The sequence below is a fragment of the Marmota flaviventris genome, chromosome 4 (genome assembly GCF_047511675.1).
Source record: "Marmota flaviventris isolate mMarFla1 chromosome 4, mMarFla1.hap1, whole genome shotgun sequence".
In the NCBI taxonomy this organism is placed as follows: Eukaryota; Metazoa; Chordata; class Mammalia; order Rodentia; family Sciuridae; genus Marmota; species Marmota flaviventris.
Genome location: NC_092501.1, coordinates 29,217,066 through 29,237,305, shown reverse-complemented (window position 1 = coordinate 29,237,305; position 20,240 = coordinate 29,217,066). Strand labels below are relative to the sequence as shown.

The 20,240-nt window shown below is 43.5% G+C and overlaps 1 protein-coding gene across 3 annotated transcripts in view; it reads right to left on the bottom strand.

Moving 5' to 3' along the window:
• Positions 1–6,474: 6,474 nt before the first annotated feature.
• Positions 6,475–20,240, bottom strand: part of Hpse2 (heparanase 2 (inactive)) — a 664,554-nt gene continuing 650,788 nt past the window's right edge. For all 3 annotated transcript variants that reach the window (XM_027930190.2, XM_027930191.2, XM_027930192.2), the window contains one exon: positions 6,475–6,640. In XM_027930190.2, the coding sequence (XP_027785991.1) occupies positions 6,475–6,640 (166 nt within the window). The remainder of the gene's footprint in view (positions 6,641–20,240) is intronic.

Genomic DNA, 20,240 nt, shown 5'->3' with positions numbered 1-20,240 from the left:
GTGACTTAACTTTGTATCTAATATATCTAAAGACCACATGGAGAGGAACTGGAAAAACAGCAGCAGATCAAATAGGGACCATCTCGCATAGAATTGGACAACAGGGAAGTAGGTAACTGCGGGTTTCACTTAATTTGAAGTCCTCATTTTATAGATAAGGACACTGAGAGCCATAGAGGCTGAGTGAATTTTCTTTTGAGATACACAGAATCAGTGGGATAGCATTGCTGTGATCTCTGGATGTGGGTGTTTATTTGGTCTGGAGTCTGGCCTCTGATTCTACAAGTGATCTTATAACCTGCTTTGCTATGTAAGTTTTCAAATTTTATTTTTGATGTGTCCAGTAGAGGGCGCAGCACCTAGTGCTACCTGTATCCTAACTGGATAGTAGTGGAACAAGTTTTTTTTTTTTCTAATATTCTTTTTAGTTGTAGATGGATACACCTTTACTTTATTTATTTATTTTTATGTGATTCTTAGGATAGAACCCAGTATCTCACACGTGCTAGATGAGTGTTCCACCCAGCTACAATTCCAGCCTCAGAGACAGATTTTTGATAAAAATCAGCCAAATACTAGAAAAGGCAGGACCTAAAAAGGGGGTTCAGGGGGAGGAGAAGAAAGCTCCTAACCTAAAAAGGTTATTTTGGAGTCTGCAAAGACGTCCTGCTGATCTAGATATTACCACACACAAATGCAACAGTTACTTGATAGCAAATCAACTGCAGGGACCTAAAACCATTGACTCATTCTCTGGCCTCCCAACATCTAAGTTCTATGCTCCTTTCCCATGAAATGTACTTGGGAAGTAGCTGCTAGCTAAGGACTTCATTTCCTGAAGCCCTAGTATCTAGATGGGCCTATGTGACTAACTTTTGGCCCATAGAACTTAGGGGAAGGGACATGTGCCATTTCCAGGTGAGACCCCTAATTGCCCCCATGTGATCCTTTCTCTCATCTATCAACTGATGTTGATGCCAGAGTAGCCTTGGAGGGAAGTCCACAGATGGCAGACGGCCTGTGTCAGTCCAGATCTCTAAGTGAGGACTTGGGAAGATAGAGCTACCAACCCCCTTCCCTGTTACCACCAAATGAACTGAATGTGGGTTATAAGCAAGAAATAAACTTTGATTATGTTAAGCCATGGAGATTCTAGGATTTACTTATTATTATAGTTAACTGTTAAATAATATAATCAAAGACATCTAACTTGAATTATAGAATTTAATTTCTACCTAGACTAGTTGAAACAGAGCTTGTGGGGGAGGGGGGAGGGCAACACACCATTCAATCAAAGGTTCCCAGCATATGCTGGTTCATCAAGCAATAGGTCTTAAGGTCGAGGTGTAATGTGGACAACAGGTGCCTCCCTCTCCCCACAGAAAACCCTGAGAACAGAAAGTTAGAGTAGTCACATTTTATTACTCACAAAACATTACCTCCAAATATAAACTACCTCATGGACCCAAATCCCTGCGATCACCAGGCTCATATATACCATAACATAATCTGCTTTCCAGAAGGAAATATTAACACCTGTTAAAATCCTCCCCATAGAGACAAAGCTTTTCCTATGAGGTGTCCTGTACTCATTTTGCCAACTTCCAGATGAATAAAACTAAGATTTCTTTTTGCTTCTTCCAAAATTATAATTTATTGCATAATATTTACAACTTGAAAAAGAATCCTAGAATATTTTCATGAATAATAATTAGAAGAGTAATATTCCTGATGTGGGCTGTTGGAAGTGCCTTCTTTTCTCTGCTGGGTCATGGGACTGTGCGATTGATTCATGAGCCAGTCGAATGGAACTTTCTCAGCTCCCACCAAATGCTCCCAGTGCTTACATGGGCTGCTCTGGCCTATAGAAGGAAATGGTGCCAAGTAGTTCTTTGTTGTATTTTAATTCTCTTTTTTAGGGTGGTATTTGCAAATACTCCCCCTTCGTCAATGGTCCATGGATTTATTATTTAGTCTGGGAAAGTGAGGAAATACTTCCGAAGCTCTGAGTGGTATCCTCTGAGGAGGACAAAGTGTGTTTAGTTTCTGATTAGCTCAGTCACTTACCTCCTAGGACCTAGAAATACAAGAACCATTCATTACCCATGGTGGTGGCTGGCAGGAATTGTCCTTAGATTGTTCCATAGAAAAATATAGAGGGGGAGACCAGAAGAGTCACTGGTGGGCCAAGATGAATCTGGACTTGGCCAAGGCTGTTAGTTGGCTTCCTTAAACCAGAGATCAAGGGGAAGGCATTGGGGGAAGTCATGCTAGGGTTCTCTGTGGGACATGCACAGGGTATTAAGGCGGCTAGCTATGGGCAAACAAAGATGAGAAAAGGTTGTCTATTGTCAGACAGAGGAGAGGCAACACAGTGTAGTGAGAGCCAACTTTGGAACCCAAAAGACCTGGGTCCAAACCTCAGCTCGGCCACTCTTCACCTGGATGGCTATGGACAGGCTCCTTCTCTAATCCTCCCCATCTCTAATAGAGTCAAAATACTCACCACACCACCCAGAATGAAGAATAAATAAGATGTCTGATGAGAAGAAGGCATTCAATAAAGGAAGGACAGCTATGGAAGCAATCATTTCATTGTTAGTGGAACTCAGAGGGAGGGATTCCAAGTGCTTCGGTTGTTTGGACCTCATAGTACAATAAAATTCTGTATTTTAGCACTGGCTCTCTTGGGAGTACTTCTTACTATCTTCTTTACAACTCAGGTACATGCTAAGGAAAAGAGCACATACAAATCTAAAATTAAAGTTTAAGAGTTGGGGATAGAGAGGCTGGCAGGGGAGGGGCTGTGGAACAGGAGAGCGAGTGCGGGAAGAGCAAGTCAGTGTCCAGAGCGGCCCAATGGTGTCCGGCTGGACAGGGGTGTGGAGGAAACTGTTAGGTACAAGACTCTGCCCTTCCTTCTCTGGCTTTCCCAAAGCCATATCTCAATTCTTTTTGGTTGCTCCATTGATATTTCAAAATATGAAAGTCCTTCCTTGTCCTAGTGTTTTTACCATCAGAGGGATCCACCTGGTTTGCCTTTGCTTCTGCAGAGATTAAATGCTGACATTTTGTTTTCAGAAATAAAGCCACTCTCAGTGGGTTTCCAAGGTGAATCCTGTAGCTACATCCATTCCAGGCACCGGGCCTCAGTGCATGGATGCTGGGCCCGGCCCCAACGATGCCGCCTGCAGGAAGCTCGGTGGCTAACAGCCCACTGAGTGCTGGCCCCTGATTCTGGGAGTGGGTAACAGTAGAATCCATCAGGCTTCTCTGTCCTACCTGAGAGTGTGTGGCTTTGGGCCTCCCTGCCTGGGGACTGCCCACACTCCTGCTGGGGAGGAACTGGGGCTGGAATCATGGTTCTAGGAGGTCCAGGCCTTGGTCCCACTGGAGCCCCCTCCCCCTCCACTGGTATTTTCAAGCTTTTCTCCAGCCAGAGATAATACTAATATCCCACAGTTGCAGGTTTTTTTTTTTTTTTTTTTTAACAGGGCATTAGAAGAATTGGGACTTTCTCTCCAAATAACAATGAGAATTTATTCTGAGCCTTTGTGATAAGAAATGAGAAAGGAAATCATTCCTAGAGGCAGAAGGAACACAAAACCATCTCAACAAAAGGCACGGATTCTCATTCTGCATCATTACTCTTTCAAATCAGTATGTCCACCAGCCCATTCTTTGGTTTAAAATAAAGCAGTTCTTAAGTCTCAGATGATCTCCACAGTGTCCTGCTTGAGGAAGAGGAGAGTCTGGGGTACATGCACTTTGCTCTTTTGTCTCTGGCTGGCCTAGAAAATGGTTCTCTTGATATGGGTTGTGATGCTGTTTGCCACAGGCAGTCTTTAGGGGTGTGTGTGACGGGGATTCCTAGATGGACCAACCCCCACTGGTTTAGTAACTGCTCCTCCTACTCCTCAAGGGCACCAGGACAGATGCCCTGTGCTAAAACGTAATGTGATGACAGAGTGGGTTTCTTGGTATCCTTTGAACAATGTAAGTACTTCTTCATGAGATAGTTGCAGAATTAGAACTGCAATATTCCAAAGATAAATTTCAGTGCTTCCCTCTTCCCCTTTTATTAACTAAAAAATAAACAAAACTTAAACTTCTTGGGTGCAGCATTTAATATACAGAGAAAGACAAAAGAAGCAGGAATTACCTATATTCTGCAAGGCTTAGTGAAGAATCAACACTTATTTACAGCAAGTGTGTCTGAATGGAGCTCTGAAAGTCCTGGATGTATTGAGTGAGAACATACCAGGAGGTGAAAGGGGTGAGTCTGTGACTTGGGTACCACTGAACTTGCTGATTAAGTGGACAGGCTCTGGATTAGCAACCATTCCCTGGGTGACCCTGGGCAAGCTAAGGACCTCAAGAAAACAATGGGGATGACAATAGTAACTCCATCTTGGGGCTTTATATATGTAAAGCAAACTAGGCCAGGGCCTGGCTATTAGGGACTTGTGGTTACCTGTTATTATCAGAAAGTCCTGAGGCGGCATCTGCACTGGCATCTCGAGGAGATACAGATGTCTTCCCCAGAGTCTGGGGAAACAACTTTTTGTCTCATTTCTCCTTTCCTTGCTCTTCCCTACTTTGGCCTGTCCTCCTGTCTCCTTCCTACGCCTAGTCTGGGCACTTCTCTCTCCTGTCCTCTAAGAGCTGAAGCTTCAGCAGGAGGTGCCTGTTCCTGCTAAGGGAAGCACCCTGGGGAGCTCTGGGGCAGGGGGCAGTCTCAGGGTCTGCTCTGCTCTCTCCAGAGGTTTCCATGCTAATCACTGCACTGAGCAGGTCCAGTGCATCCTTGGGTTCTCCCTTTCCTGCTTGCTCTAGTACACCAGTGTGATGTTATCCCACACCTAATAATAAGTGTGTCAAAAACCAAGTCCACTACTTTCCTACATAAAATTAGCTAGTTGGCTTTCTAAATTCCCAAATTCTCAATTCTCGAAGCTGAGAATCCACTACCACCTTGCTTGTTGAATCTTCCGTCTCTCACTTTGCAGACTTGGCCCCAATCCTTACTCTTCGGCTGTCTTAGGCAGCCTCTCTGGTACTTCCTCAACAACCCCATCCCCACCCCATTTCTAGCCTTTCACAACAGCAGAGCTGTATGGCTGTCAACACCCTAGGATAGCGTCAAGTATCTTCTCCTTTAAAAGAAGCATCATTTATGTAATTTATCCTGAGGACAATCACATCCACATAAAAGAAAGTCTCTGCAACTTTTTGCAAAGACTCGTGTGCTTCCTGAATCATAGAGGTCCTTACTGTGACTCTATATCACTTCACTCAGAAGCTTCCCACCGACATTCCGCAGTGTGGCCATCAGACCTGTCTCCAGCTCTCTTGTTCTCCTCCATATGGCTACTCAAAGCTTTGTTTTCTGCTCAAATAAGCGGGCCTAGGATAGGAGGCACATTTGTTGGAATTTCCACCTGGCCAGTGCCATGGAGAGGCTCCTCTACGTGGCAAGAGGCAGAAAGGCCATATCTCATCGTGATTTACAGTGCTAAGCTTTGATTCACACCTTCTGAACGGTTTTTGGTTAACCAAACAACTAAGGGCTTACCCTCTCAGGCCCTGCTGGTCTTCAGTTTGGGGGCAGGTCTGATTGGCTTTGCTTAGCCAGGGTATGTGTGATGTCTCTTCGTGCTTTCTCCTTTGCACTACAACTCTCTCCTCCTGGCAACATGAAGGATGATGATTGCTTTTTGTGGTGCCTGATACATTGCTCTCTACTCAATGAATATTGTTACCTGACTCCCGTTCCAAGCCTGGGGGAATCTGGATTCACAAAGGAATAGAAAGAACCTTCTTACAGAATCTGGAGTATGATTATAATTCTACTTTTGAAGCACCCGCTTCCCGGAGGAATGGCCAGTGATGGATGCCACTGTCAGAAACCCAGATGCACACACTCATACATCAGCCAGGAAATTACATAAACAGCTCACCCAGCAGGCCAGAGCTGACTCACCATTTGCTCTCCTACAGGAAGAGAGGTATCAGGAAACCCAGGGCAGCAGCAGGAAACAGACAAGAGAGAAGGGGTTAGAAGAGGAATGGGTTCTTGGAGGTCCTCCCAGTATTTTCCTTCCTCATCTTCTGCTGCGGGCAGTAGCCATAGGCTCAGCTTGGGGGTTTGTAGTTATGCTGTAGTGTGACCAGAATCATGGGGAGTTGTTTGGAAACATTTGTCCTGGAAGTGGGGAGTCAGCCTGCTTTCATGGTGCGTGTAAATGAAAACATACAGCTCTAGACACATACCTTTGTTCTTACATGGGTACAGAGGATGTCATTAGGGATGGATGCAACCTACCTAGGCTAAGCTCAAACTATGACATTTAGTCTCTTTGGAGAGAAAAATCTATGTTGATTCCAGCAGGATGGGGCAGCAGAGGCAGATACTAGGGTGGAAGGGAGAAAGCAGCCCAGCAGGCCCCCCGGCAGCTCCTGAGTGGGGGTGGTTTATCGGTAGCGGCAGGCCAAAGCGTTGACGTTCTTGACCACATAAAAGCCCATGGTGACTGGAGGGATGACCAATGTCCGGCCGGCCCGCAGGGGGCGGGGTTTCAATTCTGGGAGGGTCCCGTCGTCCACCATCACTAAGGGCTGGCCATTCAGCTGCACTGACCTGCAGTGGGGAAACAGCACGGACCTCATTATTGGATTATCAAGGAGACTTCTCAACAAAGCCTTGCAGCCCAGCTTGCCTTGTATGTGCACGCCCCTCAGTCTGGTGCGTGCTTTGCCAGCCTTTACATGATGCTGGCTATGCCCAGGTGCTGACCTAGTTGCTGTACCATAATGACTTGTCAAACATTCTGACAGCCCTCTGAGATAAGTAACTATCATCATCCCTACTTATCTCGGGCAGCAAGTGACCTGTCCAAGGTCATACAGCTTGTAGGTTCAGGAGCCAAGATTTGAACCCAGGGAATCTAACTCCAGAGATGTATCATTTAGATCAGTAAAAAGTCTCTGATACAGGCTGGGTGTGGTGGCGCACGCCTGAAATCCCAGCAGCTCAGGAGGCTGAGGCAGGAGGATCACGAGTTCAAAGCTAGCCTTGGCAATGGTGAGGTGCTAAGCAACCAGTGAGACCCTGTCTCTAAATAAAATACAAAATACGGCTAGGGATGTGGGTCAGTGTCTGAATGGCCCTGAGTTCAATTCCTGGTATTAAAAAAAAGTCTCTGATACAGAAGCTGGAAATGTGGAAATGTTTCATGCCTTTTTGTCTTAAAATCATAATTGCAGCTCAGCCTGTCACTTCTAAAACTTCTAAGAGTTTTCTCTGGTTGAATGATGAACAAGCTCAAGATGATTTCAGAAATCTTCCATTTACTTCATCTTTCATTAATTTGACAGGTTAGATAACTGGCATCATGTTACTTGTACGTGTTACTGGCATAGGGTTATTCTTTTTTTTTTTTATACCTTTATTTTATTTATTTATTTTTATGTGGTGCTGAGGATCGAACCCAGTGCCTCACACATGCTAGGCAAGTGCTTCACCCTGGAGCCACAAACTGCAGCCCCCAGAGGGTTATTCTTAAGGGGGTCAGAGATATACCTAGCAACTCTACTTTCTCTAATCTGAGTTTTATATTTGATATTTAACAGGATGGGGCAGGTGTTTTTATTTTAGCACCACAAAAAAGTAGGCAATAAAGTAGGCATCTATGGTCACAATTCACCTATCCTGCTTGCTTTTTGTTCAAGTCAGAGAAAGGAGATCATATCCATTTCAAACTTGGGAAGAAAAGAGAAACAGCTAATCTTAGGCTGGATGGGAGAGAAATGCCACCTGTCATGCCTATGATGCAGACTCCAGACAATTTCCCAGAAATTCCTGACAGCCATGCACCCAGTGGTATCTCAGTTTTATGGATTAGTCGAAAAGGCCAGACTCAGGCCAGCAGCTGGAAAAAAGGTTGTGAGTCATCCCCAGAAAATCTATATTGTATAGTGATGTCTGTCTCTGGGCCTTGCCCGGCCTCCAAGGTGGTAGTACTATAGTGATATCATCTGAGTCGTAAGGAGAATAAAATATTATAGATTAATATAAAGGCCTTTGTTTGGTATTCCTTCTGTGCTATAAATGATAGACAGGTTTACAGAGAGATAATCATCCCCATGCCCAAGAGAGCAGTGAATTCCCAGAGATAAGTGTGTTTCTAAATTTCTCCCAATGAAGAGCTAGGCAGAGAAGAGGTTCAGGCCTCGTCCCACCTGGATAACTTTGGACTGGGTCCAGACCTGCCAAGATAGAAGGAGCAGCATCCCCACTCCTTGATGGAATGACTAAGGAATGAATGAGTAAACAGGGGACTCCTGGGCTGCCTCCAGACAGGATGGTGTGGGAGAATTGAGAGCTGACGGTCAGCACTGGCATCATCAGATATGCAAGGAGCTTTTGCTTCCAAATATGAGACAGCTCTTGCTCTCTTCTTGTCACTGGAGTGGGAAGCAGGGTGAAGAGAAGGGTTCACTTGCAAAAAAGCCCAGACAGGTTGCGTCTTCATAGTATATTTCAGGTGAAGTGAATATCCAACAACCAGGCATAAGCCCAGTCAAATGCAAGTTCAATAATGCTGATTAACCTTTCCCAAACACATTCCAATGTGTATCACTTCACTGCTTGCAAACCTTCAATGGTTTCTCACATACAAAATTAGGTGCAAGAAATTAGGTAATGCCCTTTTAGATCCAGAAGGTCCCAGAACACTGACATCTTTGGGTTCTGGGAAGAGCAAAACAATGTGATAAGCAAGTCTTTAAAAATCTAATAACTATCAACCAGTAGTTATTCTGGAACAGGCCCTATTCTGACTTCTTCCCTGGGTGATTAAAAAGTCCCTGAGTGTGGGTGACTGGGGAGCACCTTCAAGACCCTGGACTGAAATCTCTAATTCCAGAAGCCAAGACACTAACTTGCTAGATGGCTTTGGCAAATCCCTTAAACTCATGGCCCTGCAGCGTTAGCATCTGTAAGCATGTTCTATGGACTATAGTGCAGATGAAATGAAATAAAAAAAATATGGAAGCGCTTTGCGAGCCTAAAGAGCTAGGTAAGTAAGAGATGTGTTTCTGTTGTTATTCTTTTCATTTTATAGACAGATACACTTTTTGGTCCTTATCATACTTGACTGCTCTGTAGAACTGACCCTTTTCCTGGCTTCCTTCTGAAAATCTTCTCTCCCCTTAGTTCCCATGATCTTTCTCTCTAGGTTTTCATCCTTCATTTCTGGATGTTGTTCCCCTCTACCTGCCTCTTAGATGTGGGGGTTTCCAGAACGTTGTTCTTGGACTCTCTTCTTACACTGTTTACTCCTCCCAGGGTGCAGTGACTCTGCCTATTATCCAGCTGTTGACAGCCATTTCTCTAGTCTATATCCTCCTTCCAGACTTGGGTATTTCTACTTTGCAGTTCCATGGGTTCCATTTGAATTCCATGCAATCCAAATCCAAAATCTTTTCCTCAAGCCTTGTCTTTATCTCTGCTTTTAAAAACACCTTTGTGATAGTACCACCATTTATTCAATTACCCAAGTCAAAAAGTTGATGTCATGAAGTAAAATCAATTCTGTTCATATTTTTCTTTTTTCATGTTTTTCAATGTTAATGTTTTCTCCATTCACTGCAATGATGGTAGTTCAGAACTTGCCTCCTACTCTATCCCTGTGCCATCTTGCGGACAGAGCAATCTGTTGTTGTCACTGCGTGCCTCAAACTCCCTATCAACTGGCCATCCCTTCGACTTCACTATGGATGATGGAGCTGGCTCCACCTATCCAATCTCAGATCCTGCCAGTCTCCCCAGGCTGCAACCTAACTATGGACCACAGATGTCAGCAGTGGGCAAGGGATGAATTGGCAGTTATCACAAGGATTTCTATTTTTTTTTTCTTTTATACTAGGGATTGAACACAGTGGTGCTTTACTGCTGAGTTACATCCCAGCTCTTTTTTATTTTTTACTTTGAGACAGGGTCTTGCTAAGTTCCTGAAGATCTTGCTAAATTGCTGAGGCTGGCTTTAAAACTTTTGATCCTCCTACTTCAGTCTCCAGAGTTGCTGAAAGACTTTTTTCCATTCTAATCTTTGCATATGGTTATATTGAGGAAATCGTAAAGATTTCCATATGCAAAGATTAGAATGGAAAAAAGTCTTTCACATGAGATAATTATTTCTCAAGTGAAAATGTTAAATAGCTATATACTGTGGGGATTAAAATACATGCATCATTTAAGTGCAGTAAATATTTTTCTAGCATAAATATCAGTTGACACTGGGACTAACAAGACATGAGTTCTTTTAAAACTGTTATGAAATTACTGATAGATTTTTTTTGGTGGGGAGGAAAAAATATCATATCTTTTTTTTTAAAAAAAGATTTTGCTGTGAGCAGTGGCAAACACTTGTAATCCCAGCAATATGGGAGGCTGAGACAGGAGGATTGTAAATTTGTACTAGCCTCAGCAACTCACTGAGAACTTTCTCAAAAAATAAAAAAGATGAGATGTAGCTAAGTGATAGAGCACCCCAGAGTTCAATTCCCAGTACTTCTAAAATAAAGAAAAATAAATATTTTAAAAGGACAATTACTGTGAAGTGGGAAGGCCATGACACACACTGACACTTCAAAGGAACCCTCACACTGGGAGAGGCTGGCACCCTTATGCCAGCACAGCCAAAAGGAATGACTTGCCAGTCCTCCTCTGTCAGACTAGGTGCAATGGGTCTGCAGAGTCTGCCCAGGTGTTTCCTCCTCTGGAAAACCTCCTCTGACCCCTGGGTTGGGTCAGGAGCCCCACATCTGGGCTGTCTTGGTGCCCAACACTTACCTACACCCAGGGCCCTTCTCTCACTGCTTTGTAGTGATTTGCTTGCTCTACTCTGCACTGGGCTGTGACTCCTTAGTGCCCAAAAGAACAGAGAAGGGGCTTAATGTTTTCTGAATAAGTGAATGAACTTTGGAATCTTTTTGCATTATTTCTAGTCTTCCTGAGTTAATATCTCCAGTTCTGAAGAGGCTCCCTGGAGGTTCACTGAGTGACTTTACAGATTTCATTAATAGACCAATTACTCTTGCTCTCAGTGGAGGTGCTAGATAAAATCTGAATTATCACCGATTCTCACAATCACTCACTAGATACCTTAACCCAACCTGACACAAGACCATTGGTCATGGCTAGTGTTTTTCATTCTTAAAAATGATCCATACAATCATCTCTTAGCTAAAACAATGTGAGTTAATTTTATGAGTAAGGTTTTGGGAGACCTTAAGTCTTTATATGTCCTTATCTACAAATATATTTATTTTAAACATAGACAATGTGCTTTATGGTCTCCATTCTATTCTTCCTGCTTATAGTTTTCTTTCACTATTTATCTGATTACTCAGTGAAATCAAATCATGCTAAATATACCAATAATTCTTGGTATACATTGAACAGTTTGTAAGCTTGCAAAGAAAAAAAAATCACTGATTATGGAGCACCATTTATGTGAAAGGCACTATGTGTTATGATTTTGTCTCATTCAGTCCAGGTGTTAGTATTCCTAGATTGCAAATGAGCACATCAAAGTTCAGAGGTGTCTAGAGCTTACCTGAGTCACACAGCCAGGAGGTGGTAGGGCTGAGATCTGCACTGATGCCTTAAGTGCAGTCCTATCTGGCTTCCATTGCCACATGTAATTGCTAAGAGTCCTGTGCGATTTGTAGGGCAATACTACTATTTTTGTAACTTCACTATTGAGATGAGATGATCGGAAAGGTCAAGTGGCCTAGGAAAGGTCACATAGCTAATAAATGGCTAAGCTAGGTCTCAGTTTTGGCCTCCTGACCACCTCCTGCTATTATTTCATGTTGTTTCTCCAGTTCCAGGTGGTGTTCACCAGGATCATGTTTCTTTCTTTGAAAACATTTCTTATCACATTTTCATCATATGCCTGGATCTCCTTATTGGCTTATGGCTTTTCAAACCAAATGCTAAATGATCCAGCCTAGGTTGAACTATTTCTCTTAATTCCCTAGCTTGCCTGAGCTGCTGAGGGCAATTAAATTATCCAAATATTAGGACAACTGCATTTTATCACCATCTGTTTTTACAAAGTTTAAGTTACTTTCCAATTTCTAAACTTGTTTTCTTAATTTTTCATGCTATTTGAAAGGGGATTCGATGGGTCTATCTGGAGTCAAGACCTCTGCTCTCCAGGTCTCCATGGGAGCCTCTTGGCCAGGCCATTCTCCCTCCACCCACCACTAACCTGTCTATAATCTCTGGTTTTCATGTTTTATCATGGTTCTCAATAGCCAGGAACATTTTAGCAAGGATTTAACTGTTCTGAGTCTCAGGGGTTGTTCTGAGTCTCAGAGGTACAAGTCTAATGATCAGGTCCTTTTACTCAATCTTGAAGATAACTTGCTGGACTCTGGACTGGCCCAGGATGACTTTTGTAAGAAAGTGTGAGTTTTATTGGTAGGTGATGTCTGTACATGCTGGAAGATTTGGAGGACTTGAGTGGGAGATGAAGAAAACTAGTTCTACCTCAGCCATGTACAATTTGCCTTCTCTGAGCCTAGGTTTCTCTATCTGTAAGAGGAAAGGTGCCATCAGTAGAATCCTAAGGTCCCTTCTTGCTTGACTGTTTTTCATTCAGGGGGCTTATACCTAATAGGTAGGCTATGGCAGAGTTTAATACCAATGATCCTGAACAAACAAATCTGATCATGATGTTCAGTGGCTTTGGGTTGTTCTTAGAACACTGTCCAAAGTGCCCCTGAGCAGGACCTTTTGCCCACTTCTGGCTGCCTCTAAGTTCTTCCACCCACTCTAGCTCCCTATCACTCATCACTCCTTTCTCCCATTCAGTAGCTCCTCCAGTCAGAGCCTCTAGTCTCAGGGTTTTGTCTGAGTTGTTCCCACTTCCCTGAACCTCCTCCATATTCTGGCCCTGTGTGTTAGCTTCCTTTTCCTAGCTATCCCTTACTTGTTCTTCAGATCAGGACTAAGTGCTCCTCCAAAGTGTTTTCCTATTATCCATCACCAATATTGTGACTGCTCGTCAGACTGTCCCCTAGGTAGGAGAGCAAGTGACTGTCTCCCCTTCCATCTCTTGTCCACCCACTTACACGGTGAAAGTCAATAAAAGACATACTGGAAATAAATATGTGGGTGGAAGAACTACAACCTAGAAGGAAAAGAAACTGACCAGAAGGCCAGAAGCTGAATTTTAGTTCAGACTCGGGACAAAAATGTGCTGGTCTAGATTGGTTACCAGCCACAGGATGAAGATATGAATAAATATGTGCATGGAGAGGACTGAGGGTCGCACACCCTCCTAGTCCCAGCGCCCTTTCTTGTGAGCCACCAGAGGTCACTCTTGTTCTACTTAACAAGTGCCTGGAGAGCGAGCCTTCGCGGCGCTCCGGCGAAGCTGGAAGGCGTCCTTCTGACCTCGCTGCGCTCGCTGCGGTCCCGGCCAGGCCCGAGCGAGCCTGCGCCTGGCCTCTCGGGAGCAAATCACAGAGTCCGTCGAATCCCAACCGCAGCTTCACTGAGGGCCGCTTGGCAGGGCCCCTTCCTGGAATGGGGCCTTAGAGCTAAGGAAACATGGGAGCCGTCTGCGATTCCTGCCGGGGTGCAGCTTCCCGGCCGGGGGTCGAGAGGGGGTCCCGGCGCAGGTGCGGGGTCGGCGTCCGCGCGACTCAGCGCCAGGCTCTTCGGGCCCCGCGGCCCCGGCCCGCACCTGGTTGTGCTTTGCAGGCCCCCGAGGCCTCGGCCCCTCGCTGAGCGAGGAAGCTGGTATGCGCAGCTGCCCTGCCCTCCCCGGGTCAGGGGCAGGTTAGAGCCCGAGGGGCCCAGCCAGGTCTCCGGACAGAGGGCTCTGCTCCCCTCTCCGCTCAGCTCTGGGGGAGGCTGCGCATCTGGGGCAGCTTAGGGAGGAAGTTCATTAGAAACTGCCCTAAGCCAAGGCTACCATGCTGAGGAGAGCTGCGCAAGACCGCCGGCTGGTCACACAGGCCCTGCTGGGGCAAAGGCCTGATCCTCTCTGGGCGCTCCCACTCCTCAACAGTCACGGGGAGAATTACCTCCGTTCAAGTATGCCCTGTGTATGTTTTTTTGTCCTTAATAATCTACCAAAAAGCCGCTTCTTTCCTCCAGGGCCATCACATGTAACCTCCTCCACGGGGCCTATCTGGTAGCCAAGCTGGGAGAGAGAGGGGCACATCCTCTGCACCTACAGGTCCCCCTCAGCCTTTTTATATCTGTGTGCTTGAGTCATTTTGTCTGCCAGATTGACTTGTTTTCATTTCTTAATTTTCAATAGTATTTGGCTCATTGCCTTCTTGCCTACCACAGTAGTTCAATTAACACTTGAGTTCACCCTAGGGAACTTGGCTGGCAAGACATTCCAATCTCCTACCACTGTTGGGAGAGGAGACTGTCTGAGGGAGGAAAGAAAGCTTCTTGTTCCCCTGACCCCTCCAGTGGCCCACACCCTATGTGAAGTTCTTGGCCACTGAGATATTTTTGAGCTGATGAAATCAAATGCCCTGCATTCTACCTTCTGAGTGGCATACCAAGACAATGAAGAGTTTTGATCTATCTTCTATATCACTGACCAGAGCAAACACTAGGACTTCTTTGTTCAAGCAGAGCTGGGGGGTTTATAGGCAAATTGTAAGGGATATAGGGTTTTCTTGTATGTAGTTAGGTTAGGGGTCATGATTTGATCTGCGTTCTATCCAAGTTTGTGTAATAATGGTCCAAGCCATAATGGGATTCCACCATGTGCTTCTAATGGCTTAAAATAACTTAGCACACTTGGCAGACAAGATGAGAGCCTAGTTAAGAAACCTAGATTTATACTGATACTGTTAACTCCCAACAGATGAGGGAATCATCTGGGGACAGTTTGGGAAGAAATCTGATTCGGCAACCATCTCAAAGCTCCATGTCATAGGCATATCATGCTCAAACCACAATACACAATCTGAACCAGCTATAAAAACCATGGAGACTTTAGTATGTGGTTAACTCTGTCCCCTTCCCATTGTAAAGAACTGGTGCCATGATCACCAGCATTCACAAACAGTGTTTAAGGGCCATTACTCATATTCCACTGTTCTTTGTGTTGTACAAATTCAATTATAACAGACTTAGTCCTTGCTCTCTAAGACAGAAAACACTGAAACATACAGATGCATGGCCAAACACACCATAATAAAAGCATTACACAAAAAGCAGGAAGAGAAGGAAAATCAAATTTAGCCTAGATTTCAAGGCCTTTAGCAGTGTGGCCCCAGTGTATCTTTGTGGCTTTTTTCTCACCCCACAAAACATCCTATATTCCAGTCATATGAGATGATTTTTCTACCTCCAAGACAAAATGAGCTTTGAACGTGTGTACTTCCAAACCTGGAGTAAGCTTATCCTACTGCCTCAAATGACCTTCCCTACAGCATTTCCTAGGAGCTTGGTGCATCCTTCCAGCTCCATCAGGGCCTTCAGCACTGAGAACTTCCCATTTCCCATTTCCCAAGTCAGAATTGTCTCTCCCTCCCTTGTTCTCAGTCTCTTGTACTGACCCTCATGGGGGTAAGAGTCAATGCGCGTTCGTGGGGAGGGACCTGGTTTCCCCAGCTCTATTTGCAGGGAGCAGGAAGAGGCAGGGCGGGGGAAGCAGCATTGCTTTATAGGCAGTCTGCAGGTGGTGTGAAGAGAGGAGGGAAGATTTGTGTACATTGTGCAGATACGTTTTCCACATGAAAAGCATATGAGGTAGTCCATAAGCTACATCCCAAACCAGTTCCATTACTCTATGGCCATGGCTCCCAGGATACCTATTCTAATCAGTTAAAGGAGATAAATACCTTGGTATTATTGGCTTTTGACAAAGTGTTCCCTATAACATCAGAGGCTTTGGTATACTCTCCAAAGTAAAAAATAAGATGTCTCAGGTGGCACAGGCTCTGTTCCAGGGTTCACAGCTATCAAAGATCAAAGTGTGTGGTGACTCTGGACCATTCTTGCAAAGATTAGCAGGGAAGGGGTGGTCTGCAAAGTGATTGCTGATGTTTGGCAGTTGGTCTACAGTTTTGTGCTCCAGGCCCCCTGTCTGGAATGAGCCACATCCTGCCCTGGCAGCCAAAGAACATTGGTTCGGGGCCCAGGCCTTGCTATAGGGGTGAGCTGCATCAGAACTTTGTAGTTCTTTGAGGTTTGCATTTGTCCACCACTAAACCACAGCTTCTGGAAGGTGAAAAGAAAGAAGATAAGGGCCACTTCTCAGTCCCCAAGAACTGCCTATATTTTCTGCTTCCCTACCCTTCAGATTAGAATCAACTGTGCAGAAACATGCTAGCTGTGCCCTAAAATGCTCATTTGCCAGTGTTCATCTGGGTCATCTAGGACAGAATGGAAATCCTGCCTCCAAAGAGGGTCCCCAAATGAGTGGGGGTTGAGGATGAGAGATCACAACCTTGATGGACAGCTATGCAGAGAGTTTCAAGCTGGTGGAGCGAGCTAGAAGGAAATATATTCTGGAACTGGGAACAAATGGAAAACTCAGGAAAAACAAAAAGAGTGAAAACTCTGAATTCCTAAACATCTTGGTTTAAGATGTCAAGTCTCTGTAAAATATAAAAGCATTTTATAATCCTCTAATCTGCACAGTGATCTGCACATTACTAATCTGGAAGTTAAAACCAAACAAACAATAAAACCTCTGGGAAGCCAGCACTCATCCTTCCACTCAGCCACAGAAAACTCTAGGGGCTCATGGCATGTTCACACCTTTGGCAAAATGGCTTGGTGCCTGAATGAAGAACAAAATCTGGGGAAAATCAAAGATGCAAATCATCTGGGACCTTGTTCTAGAGGTTTATAGAGGGACAGTGGTTCTTGACCTTGGCCACATATTTGAATCACCTGGGGAGCTTTAAGAAATATTGGTGCCTGGGTCCCAGCCCAGAGATTCTGGTTTAATTGGTCTGGGGTGCAGCGTGGGCATTGGGGTTTTAAAGCCCCCAGGTGATTCAAAGTGCAGCCAAGGTTGAGCAGCACTGGTGGAAGAAGGGGTGGGAATATATTTGCAGCTGGGGGTGGAAGGGAATCAAATAACTTTCTAACCATTACCTTCTGAATTTATTTTGAAGAAAAAAATGCTTTTCTTACTCTTTCAGAGTACCATATTAGGAGGCCACATATTTTAACCCAGAAGAAAGACATGAATTTTTCAAGGCAAGGGTTTTTGGTTTGGGTTGAATTGACTGAAATGAGAATTTTCGCTGTTGTAGTAGAACTACTTCATTTAATCACTACCCCCCCACCCCCACCACACCACCATGAGATGAATTTGCTCCTCAGTATGTACAAGGGAAGTACATGGGCAGCACATCACAGGATGAATTAAGAACCCAATCAGATGAAGCATTAGCACTGATAACAAACTCTGAACACTGAAAATAAAAACTTTTCTTTTTGGACAGGCAAGTTCTATAAAATCCTCTTAGATTTCTCCCAAATTCTGGGATATGTCAGAGAGTGTATAGAAAGTGGTTCAAGGTTTCTTTAGGCAGAGAAGAATCTATTCCTTGGTACCCTCAATATATTTTTCAGCTACACATATAATCATTTACTTAGATAACATCATATACACTGTTATAACCACTATCTCTTAGTGAGCCCAATCCCCCCTGCCCCCCCAAATTAGCACAAGATCTGGACTCCTCTACGTTCCAATGAGTAAGCTTGCATTATCTGAAGATGTTTAAGGATCATTTCTTTACATATTTACTTCTCTTTTTTTTTCCTATAGACTGCCTCAGAACCTTAAGTGTAAGCATTTTTAGAAATATATATGCTCACATATATTTACATTTCTGCTTTTTATAGTGTCTATTTCAGGCTCTCTGAACTGGAACATGAACTGAAATGTTAGTGTTTAGAATAAGTACCACTTTCCTGTTCACTCACAGCCAGCTTGTAAATCTCCAGTCTTTTCTTGCCATTCAGTGCTGCCCTGTCTCTGAGGCTTGTATTTCTTCCAGAGGGCTCTGAATGACCTTTCAAAAGGGCTGCAGCTGACAGGGTTGCATCTGCCCCAGCAGGACTTTTTCTCCCAACGTAAAAGAAGTCTTTAATCTAAGCCTTGCTTTTTATAATGGATTCTTTTATTTTTCCTGATATTTTAAAACAAATACCTGAAGCCCCGTGTGGGTTAATAAGTTTCTTCATACACTCTCAGCTTGAACATCAGTACTATTGAACTATTGAGGTTCCTTACCTCAACCGTATAAATTCCAAATGGACAAAAGAAATAGATATAAAAAATGAAACAAAAAGAAGTTAAAAAAGAGAGAGATGAATATTTATCTGATTTCAGGAATATAAATGCATACACATATAAGTGGAATGGATGAAACCACAAAGCCAAAGATTTAATTTTAAAAAAATTTTTTCAAAAACAAAAGTTTGGATTGAACCCAGGGCCTTGTACCAGTTAGGTAAGTGCTCTCATGCAGAGCTATATCCCTGGCTCAAGGGAACACTTTTTTTTTTTTTTAAATGTCAAGATAATACTTGAAAATTAAAATAGTTGGAAAAGTAGCAAATAAAATCTTGGCAAAAAAGTTCAATACAAATAATCAAAGGGGAAAATCACCTGATAATAGTCAAAGTTATACATTATTAATAAAACAGATGAACACTCCCATAGAAAAATAATCAAAGGACATAGAAAATTCATAAAAGCAACACAATACTAATGGACATGAAAAAACTTTGAATCTCACAAATACTCAAAGACTATAAATTAAAATAAGAATACCATTCTTGATTATGAAATTGGCAGATATGTTAAAATGTTTCTCTACTGTATTGGTGAGAGGAATCATAGTAAAATGTTCTTTTTGTTTATACTAAATTTCCTATTCCTTCTCTGACCTTTTCAAACTAGCCTGGATGAGATAAAACAATTGAAACCTTAATCCTGTGAGATCAGATCCTATAAGGTGATGGATTCCTGGGTGATCAGGAATCCAAGGTGATTGGCTGGAAACTAGACTATTTGAGGAATGGTTGAAGGATCTTGGAGTGGTTAGTGTGGAGACTAGCCATCTAGGGGGAGACATATTGAAAACTTGTTATAAAAAAAACAAATTTTCTCTGCTTAATTTTTCTAAAGGAGGGATAGAAATGGCAAGAAAACACCCTTTGGCCTTATGTAAGGAGGATCTTCCCTACAATCAGAGCTGTCTAGTCCTAAAGTGGGCCAGCTCAGAAACATCAGACAGAAGCTGAAAGGCTTTTTGGCAGGGACATTGTAGAAGAAACTTCTTGACCTGTAGGCATCCTTTGAAATTTTTCCTCTAGAAAGCTGCCTTTTAACAACTAAAGAACTTTAATAGAGAGGTTTATTTTAAAAAGAAACTCATTTGAATGATCCCAGACAAGTGAAGATAATGGAAACCTGCAGGGAGGACATCTGGTTGACCACAGTTCAAATCATCCAGATACCAACTACTACCAGCAGTACAGAATGCAGGCACATAGATGTCTTGGATCTGCAGAAATAAATGGACTAAAGGCCAAGCTCCTTTTGCCAGGTCTGTCCATGTCCAAAAATGAAAGATGGTGCTTCCTTTTACTAGTGAGCGATTATGGTGGGTCAGGTGGTGACCAGTTCAGCTCTCAGGACTTTTCATAATAGCCAAGTTTTGAATCCAGAAATGAACTATCACAATATAGTCTGTTCCAACAGGGACACAAAGATATTTTTAGTCTTAGCACCTGGGAATTACTTGAGTATTTTCAGAACCATTCTGTTTGGCTAACATCATATGACACCTCTCTAATGGCATGTAGTTAGATGCCAATGTTTTTCTTTGATATAGAATTTAATGAGGGTTAAATCAAAGCAAAAGTTATATATCTCAGAGAGATGGAAAAAATGAGCAGTATGTGGAAAAAGAAGAAAAAGAAAATTTTCATTTCTTCACAGAGTAGGCTCTGGGTTTATAGAGGCCTTGAGAGTCTTTCAGCCAAACTCTTGGTGGCTCAAGAGGAGGCTCAAGCAGGTAGCAAGTTCAAGCCTTAATATGGAACCTATTAGCCCAAAAGCAGAAATTCTGAGCCTCTGTTATGGCACCACCCACAAGTTGATTCCTGTTAGATGTTTGTTTCTAATAATAGGGATAAGTTCTTTGAAGGTAGGGACCTC